The sequence below is a fragment of the Montipora capricornis genome, chromosome 3 (genome assembly GCF_036669925.1).
Source record: "Montipora capricornis isolate CH-2021 chromosome 3, ASM3666992v2, whole genome shotgun sequence".
Taxonomy (NCBI): Eukaryota; Metazoa; Cnidaria; class Anthozoa; order Scleractinia; family Acroporidae; genus Montipora; species Montipora capricornis.
Genome location: NC_090885.1, coordinates 66,013,726 through 66,022,472, shown reverse-complemented (window position 1 = coordinate 66,022,472; position 8,747 = coordinate 66,013,726). Strand labels below are relative to the sequence as shown.

The following is an 8,747-nucleotide window of genomic DNA, read 5'->3' as shown; positions in this document are numbered from 1 at the left end:
ATTGCTTGATGATACCAACAACGCGATGATATTTTCAGTAATTGACATGAAATCCTTATCTTTGTTTCACAAGCTTCCTTAGAAAAGTGGGGTTTTCGCCATGTTAGTTTCATTGTTTTCCTTTTAGCAATATTTCTTGTTTACAAACATTGAGGTCACATTGCTTTTGGTATGGAAATTTGCCAACCACGGAACAATTAACAATTATTCGCCGAAGGCGAAGTGATTATCGGTGAATATTCACCGATAATCGCTGAGCCTGAGGCGAATAATTGTTTTAGTATAAATAACAGGTGATTATTTCAAAAAAGAGAAAAAAAAGCATTTCAACGCGAAATCATCTTGTTCACTTACAGTGGCAAAACGACTACTGGCAGCCATTTTGTCCGTCGAGGTGATTATCGGCTAATAATCCGAGATAGCGAGCGAGCGATTTTGTATAATCACCTGAGTGTGTGTTTATACTAAAATAAGTTATTGTTCCAACAGCCAATTAGCTTCTGGTTGGCATATTTAATAACAATAGATGACGCAACGAGAAATATCGCTATAAAGAAAGTCCACTAAGCTCTAACTAAAACTGCCATCCTTGGCTAGGCAATTGGAACATGCAAATTGGAGCACGCAACTTTCGTGTAATTACCTAAAACAAACTATGTTGCACGTAAAAATGGGCTCTTTATCTGCCCACTCACCCTCCTCCTCATTGAATGTTAAATGTACAAACCTTCATGTTGATGCCTGTCAACGGTTTAGTTGGGGTCAACATTGATAGGAGGGGGAGGGGAGGGGCAAAGTAGCGAGGTGGTCAGGAAAGATAGTAGTGAGATGAACTGCCCATTGTACGGTTTCTTTTCTTGGGATTGTAGCTTACAGGAACTCCACTTAATGGTTTAAAAGGATTAAAAATCACTACTTGTGGGAGGCAGAAAATGGCATACGCAAATTCGAAACTTTCTAATACATCCAGTGAAAGTGACAGCGGAGTTTAAAGTAGGCACAATTGCTTGAAAGCCAAACTCCTTAAGCCACTGGACCACGTTGCCGCACCTCGCGTGCTTTGAGTGAATGTGACAGAAATGACCCACTGTTGCAGACGTCTTTACAGATTGCGTTGTGGTGCTGCATGTCTCTCCAGACCTGTGCAATTTCGTGAAACCATTATGGATGGTGCAAATGTTGTAGCAGTTGTGAAAAGATATTTTCCAGCTTACAGTTTGGTGTCGAGTGTTTTTCCTGTATATTTTCGAGCAGCCATTGTTTCTGGCACCACGCGGGAGCCACTTTGCCGTCTTGGTCTCGAGAACTGGTGGATTTGATACGAGCTTTGATCATGGGATGATATCGGCCGTCCCCCCCTTATGTAGACTACGCATGCGCTAACTGCATGGCAAGGAAGAAAGGACAGGGCCATTACCGTATCCAGAAACGCGAAACGGAAGTTTTTATTGAACGCGATATAAAGAAGAGGGTTGATTGCGCTGTTAGCGTGAGAGACCCAGAATGCTAGGTGGACCCAAGAAACGGGGATAGCATCAGCGATATCTGGTTGAAAAAAAATTAAGTAGTGCATAGCATACGTGGGCATCCAACAAAGTGCAAATACAATGATGATGATGATGAGCAGTTTGACTACCCTCCGTCTGGTAGCCCTGGCCGAGACGTTGCTATGACTACAGTCATCCGCACCCGGTGATTTGTGAAACCATATGCGGTGGCCAACGAGGCTATTCACCACAGAAATCACCAGCAAGGGAAAAGCATACATGATGATAAAGGCGACAACGTGGAATATTCTCAAGACGTCATACGACTCTTCTTGGCTAGTAGCCCATGGCCATTTTTGAATGCAGAGATATTGGTCTTCCACCTTTGAGACCTGGTAAAGCAGCAGGTGAGGTGACACAGTGATGAGCGAAAGAAGCCAAATTATCGCTGTGATGGCTTTATGATTTTGGAAAAGCATTTTGCTCAGAGGAAAGAAAATGGCGCATAAACGATCAAACGAGATCACGGCCAATGTCATCACAGATGCGGCGATGGAAACAGGTATGGCATAAAACACTAGCTTGCAAGTAATGTTCCCAAAAGTACCTCCAATCCAAAGATTTGGGTGAATGAGATACATGCTCATAGTTGCCAACGGCATCACGGTGATAGTAAATATTAAGTCAGCGACGGCTAAGTTCTTTATAAGCAGATCCGTTATTCGTCTTGAAGGCGCTTTGGTGCATACTGCATATAATCCAATTAAATTACCAAACAGAGCTATAGCGAAAATAAAAATGTACGCAGTAGTCAAACCAATCTTTGCCTCAATAGGAAACAGAGGTAAAGTTCCTTCAGCTGACGCATTTCCTGATGTGCTTGTATTATTCATTTCTGCAAAAACAGAGCAAATATGTCATCAATCATAGTTGACGATAACCTTTTTTTGCAATACATGGCGTAATACAGGTAATACCTTTGAATATTAGTTCTGAGGCAATTTTAGAAAAAGGGAACACGATCGCTGCAAGGTCTATGATCCCACTTTAATCCAATTTTCATTTGTTTACGACATGGCGAGAGATTGAGTATCAGAAGCACATGGCAAGCTCTGTACTTTTGGTAGCACACCATATGATAATTTCAGGGAGAAACAACTATTAGTGAACCGAATGGTCAAATAGAAAAACAAACTGTGAGCATATTAAGCAAAAAAACAGGTGAGATAGTAAAGAGAAAATGCGTTGCGGTTACCTCACTTCAAAGATTTTGCTAGACTATGTAAATATATAGCCAACAATCGGTAAAAAAATCGATTAATTTTACCGGTTATTATTTTCCATCAGCACTGAATCACGACGGTCATTACATGAAAGAGCAAGAGGGCAACAACAGTTAACACAATGACTATCAGGCTTATTTTCATGTAATATGAGTACAATTCAGAGAAAACACGTGTTTGAACGTCTAGAGGATGTTACCTGGGTAAATAAACGATTGATTGATAGATCTACGGATTGATTGGGTGGTTGATTGATTGACGTATTGACTGACTGACTGATCGACTGACCTATTGATTGATTGATTGATTGATTGATTGATTGATTGATATCAACCATACTAAGACAATGAACCGTTTAACGGAGATCCTTTCACAAACTGGAGTGTGAAACTTCAACTGTCTCTGAAGAATATTAACTGAACTGGATATTTCTATAAATTCATGAGATTTCAAAGGCTTCTTCAGACCATTTACCCTTTAAAACTAAAGAACCTTGAACAGCGTGTTTTTTTATAAATATTTTTCTCTTCTTTAATTTTGAAAATATTCTTTAGTGAGGAAGGAGGGGGCCAGTTTATCAAAAGTGCGATTCATGAACGTGTTCTGGAAGCTGCTTATTTTCAGTTTAGCATGATTTTAATTTAATACCTGGGAAAAAGCAAAGTTATTGCAACGTTTCCGATCGTCACGATAAAACGTCATCCTTTCGAAAGTACGAAGAGATGTTTGCCATCCAAAAAGGCATGAAAGCTGCTTTCCGGGAAACGCACTCAGAGGCTTGTTATTTAAAAGTCTCAAAGACCATCCCATCGTGCGTGCATTAGGAAAGCATGATCCACCCTGCGAGCAGAGCCTCTTTTTGTCTTTTCTTTACTGAGGAGGAGAAAAGGAGGCTCTGCCTGAATCGCGTCAACTCTTTGAAGCCGCCGCAGCCCGAACTTCTGGACTGATCAATCTTGTTTTCTCTCGTTAAACTGGTTTTTCCGGTGCGAGCGTCCGTTTAGTGATAAAATCAGTTGGAATAGAACTGAGATAAAACCGAAAACAATTCCGCTAATCGACCTCATAAATCGTAAAACAAGATCTGCCTTTTAGACAATTATTCCGACCAGTATGCCGCACGAAACGAGATATAAATAGTTCCAGAGTCATTTGCCCTGTCATTCGCGCCTGCAAAATCAGTTTCGCTCAACATATAGGCACTGCCCATAAATCATTGTAAATTAGACGAGATGCGGATTGTCTCCTTTTTTGCAAGGCATGATGTGATCTACCCTCGGTTTCACGTTAGCGTGGTCAAGGTCAATTTTTGTCGAAGATTCGCCAGCATTGACGATGGTTAAAATGCATTTGAAGGTCAAGACTCGTTTCCATGTTGGACCCTGAGGGCCACACTTTAAACTCCCCATAAAAACCTTTGGTGCAAGCTACAAAATTGCCGACAACATTTGGCATGTTCCTTAGGGTCCCCTTAACGCATCTAGATAGGCAGCTTGCTTTCATCACGAAATTTCCACGGGACTTTATTTCGCGACATATGCTCCCTGACTATGTCATTCACGCCTGCTGCAAAATCAGTTTCGCTTAATATATAGGCACTGCCTGTAAATCATTGTAAATAAGGCGAGATGCGGCTTGTCTAATTTTTTAGAAAGCCCTATATCAGACGGTGTACGAGACCACAAAATTTCGCTGGATAGTAATGATGTGAATTATTTTCGAATGTTCTGCATACAGTGCCTTTGTTTTGTTCACGCAGCAACTTTCCGTTGCTAAATTTATCTACGCTCAAACGATCGTATCTCATGGGTGAAGTTCGTTTCTTCTTCAAATTTTCATTTTTCGTTGTCTGGTATTAGTTATCACATCTTGGATGAAGAGACAAAAACAAGTTGTTAGTTAAGTTAGTAAAATCTTTCAGTTCGGCTTTCGGCCTTCAAAGGAAGTTTTACTTCTTAGTTGGAAAGCGTATGTTCTGCATAGACCGGCAAGTGAAGCATTTGTTTATTTAATTAAAAGGGAAAATTATCCACTCCCGCGACAGTTTAAGACAAGTGATAGTCACCCAATAGTAATTGGTCATAAAATAGTAATTTTCCCGGCTAAGAGGATTAATCTTTATGCAAGTTACCATGGCAATTCCTTACAGAACAAGAGACTAAAAGCTAAGGTTTTCCATTTCGATCGAAAACTACCTATCTTTGGTCTGAACAACCATAGTACAATAAGACAGTGGCCAGTATTTGTGGGAATAATGACCAGTCAGGACAAAAAAGAAATTGAATAATCCTGAACTTACCAAATCTTAAGAAATTTCAAAGTGATTTACCTCTATTACAATTGTTCTTCTTTTTCTTCCGTCCATGCCATAGTAATGGGTTCCGCGATCGAAAACACACAGTCACAAGCAAAAATCACAGGATTTAGGAAATTGAAACTGCTCACGAAGAACTTTTGTATTAAAAGCATTTAGAAGATTACCTGCCCTCTTTAAATACTGATAAACACGGCTGTTTGAGACATTAAATCGGCGCTACTGTCAATCAACGGATATAGCATAAGACAGCGGCACAAGCAAAATAAACAGTTTTTAAGAGAGTTTAGCAAATTGCCGTGGAAGCATGAGATGAGATTTTATGTTAAACGTCGCTTACCCTTAAAGGTGCGTTTAATTACGTTTTTTTCCCATAGTTTCGACATAACGACTGAGAAAAAAAATATAATCTTTTAAACTTTGAACGACCAAGCTTCCGAGATGCTATAACTATCCAAAGAGAGAGATGGTTTTCAATTACCGGCGAGGCACTTCACCCAGTAACAAGAGGATGATTCATTTTTTTTTACTCCGGATGTAATTTAAAACTGCAGGGCTCACTGTTTAATTAAGGTCGCAGGATGGGCAGGTCGGAAGATGAGACTTTCTTAATTCACAGCTTGTAAATCAAGTTTTTGAAATTCATCAATAACCTTTAACTGACTTGACAAGGTACGTATTTACCCGGTCGTAAATGACGCCCTCACGCCAAATATCCCTGCTTGAATACACCAACGTGCAATTTAAATTTTGTTTGCGCTCTCGTTTTAAGTACCGTGATATTTTTCTGCCCACGGTTGATCTGAATACCATTTTCAGGCAGTTTTGCTTCCTTCATTTTTCTGCCAACGCCTCTACCAAAGATGATAAAATATTACATCATCGCTGGAAGAGCTAAAGGAAGCTTATTCCTGTCAAAGTCCGATTTGATTTTCTTCGACCCGACCTCAAATTAATTTTAGCTTTAAGCTTTAAAGTGAAAGCAATAGTTTCCTTCAAAAATAAATTAAATGTTATTACATACAATAACTAGGAAAGAGTAAAGACCATTTTAGAAGGTTAGTTGAATCCTGTTCAAGCACAAATCCATGCTTCCCTTGCTAAAGATGACTACTTCACGGCAATTGAGGTACATTTTCCAAAGCTGACAAAAAGTAATGAAAAAATCATTAAAAATTTATGATCAAGAGAGTCACGTGCATTTTTCAGGAAATCATTTCATATGCAAGTAAAATAGGTTTCTCTTATTTTTATCATCTGGCTAACGCGAGCGTGTACGTTCAATATTGACATGCAGTCTTTTGTCAAACATGTTATTTGTCGTTTGAGCTTCTTTATCCAATATCATCAATAATTAACGTCTCACCTAGATTCACCTGGATAGAGATGGCTGATGTGCCATCCAGCAGAGAAAGAATTTTAATAGACAAAAGCATTTATATCGCAATTCTACTTTCAAATTGTTTAAAGAGAAAAAAAAGCGATTACATTTTTGAACAACAAGGACTCGCTATGACACGCTCAGGCCCGGTTTAGAAGATTATTAATGGGAATATTCACTATTAAAAAGCCTACATGTCAAAACGATTGGAAAGAGCCTACAAAATCTCTAATCACCCAGCTTTATAACGAAAATTGGCGAAACATGTTCAGTCTCATGCAATGAAATAAATGTATGAAGTCAATCTGTCAATGATTCTTGTTTGGAAAATAATTCCAATTTGGACGACTGAATGATTATTTAAATTTCAAATAAGTTACCCATTTCGTTTTCTTTTGGTTCGTTTCTGACTTAGAGTTCGGGTTTTGAGCAAGATCAAACCTTGGCTTTGGTACGCGCTTCATAAATCTTTCGCCGACTTGTCCATGTGGGATAACTCTGCAGGTTCAAAGAACACCGGCCGTTCAGCAGGGATATGTTAGACCAGTAATGAATGGCTGTGAAACGTTTTTGCAAACTCTGTGAAAGGCGTTCCGATCAAATGTAGAGAGCCAAGCCGAGTTTAATTCTGACTGAGAACGTTCAATTGCCGACGGTTTTGAGCATTTCCTCAAATCATGACGCCTTTTTAGTTTTACTAAAGGAAGTGATAAGTACTCAAGGTAGCGAAAAAACAAAGGATATACGTCGGTGGTTGTTTATGAGAAGTAAAACTAATAACATCGCTAATAAGAACCACTAATACAGGATGTTGAATCCTTATAAAGTGACGTTGTCTGTCGCGGACTTGCATTAAATTTTGGGCGATGATTAATTTGGAAGAAATGAATATAGAACGAAATACAACATTCAGGTAAAAGGAAATTGGTTCCCTACTTAACAATACCGACATTTCATCAGTAACATGTTAAAAAGTAAACGGAAAATAGAATTGGCGTATATAGCTCATTAGACAGCCAGCACTTTCTGTGATGAACAAGAGACTACATTGTAATGGACGTTCAGTGCCGCACTATTTAAAGTGACACATGACGTGAGAAATCTAGAGAACATCTGTTGCCAAAGTTCCTTGTAAGAACTTTGTTTAATGAGCAGAAAATATGGTGGGCGCCAATTGAAAACGTAGGGCGGACCTTTTAAACACTTCGGAATAGAACTTTTGTTATGTTTCTACAAACTTATCATCCCACCCTATACTTGTAATATACATATTAACGTGGCTCAAATCAGTTTCAACAATTTCAAGGAAATGTCTTATTAGTAGGAACTGATTCTACAACACTGTTTCACGTAAAGGCAATGTTATCATGGGTTTCATATGAGACATCACTTATGGCTTACTAGTAACAAGATGTTGTATGCTGTCACCGTAGCAACAAAGAGCTGTTTGAACACCCGATAGATTTTCCTAAACGCTTCTAACGCAAAAACGAACTCGATGTCCCCCTGATTTTCTTTCAGCGCTAGAAAGTGGTAAATTCATTTAACAGGCTATAACGAAACTCTCTCCAAAGTTTAAAAAAAGGCCGTCGAGTGGATTCAGACCCATCTAATAAATTTCCGTCCGTTAAATTGGCTCTGAATCCTCTCAAGAATTTCCTTTTTAACTTTGTGAGGAGTTTTATCTCATAGCAGTAGACAAATTATCACTTCCCAGCCAAAACAATGAGGTCACTAAGTTTGTTTTTGAGTTGTGAGCTTTTTAAAATAAAATACAGTGTTTTAGGTGGCTCTTCTTTGCTATGGTAACGTGTTACGTCACATCATTATGAGTACATCTTGTTAAGCAATTATTGGTGTTTCACATGATATCATAGCATGACATCGTCTTCGTGAAAATGGTGCCGGTGTAGATTCTATTCTTCTTACTAGCACAGCTTCTTGAAAATTGTTGAAACTGGATTGAACCTCGTTATTTTTTTCTAAGTTTTTAACTAATGTAAGTGATTCGATGTTATACACGTCAACTGCACTGATTTTCATCCCATATAGCCTGATCATGATTAGGCTCATCTTAACATAGATTGTCATCTATATCACCGGATAGAGAAAATTAACGTAATCTCATGCATCCGTAAGAATTTAAGCTAAGATCGTTAACTCGTTTTGGCAATACTTTCTGCCGCTCTGGGCTTACTGATTAACTATTTTATTCAATGAGATTATTAAACCACGCTCGCAGTTTCATTCTAAATCTTAAACTAAACCTGATTCCTATTAAA

The 8,747-nt window shown here is 38.7% G+C and overlaps 1 protein-coding gene across 11 annotated transcripts in view; it reads right to left on the bottom strand.

The window, feature by feature from the left end:
• Positions 1–848: 848 nt before the first annotated feature.
• LOC138043769 (tachykinin-like peptides receptor 99D) overlaps positions 849–8,747 on the bottom strand; it is an 18,571-nt gene continuing 10,672 nt past the window's right edge. For 4 of the 11 annotated variants that reach the window (XM_068890198.1, XM_068890196.1, XM_068890193.1 and 1 more), the window contains exon 2: positions 849–2,382. In XM_068890198.1, coding sequence (XP_068746299.1) covers positions 1,211–2,380 — 1,170 coding nt within the window. In that variant the 5' untranslated portion in view covers positions 2,381–2,382 and the 3' untranslated portion in view covers positions 849–1,210. The other 7 variants (XM_068890192.1, XM_068890191.1, XM_068890190.1 and 4 more) reach the window with 7 other exon arrangements.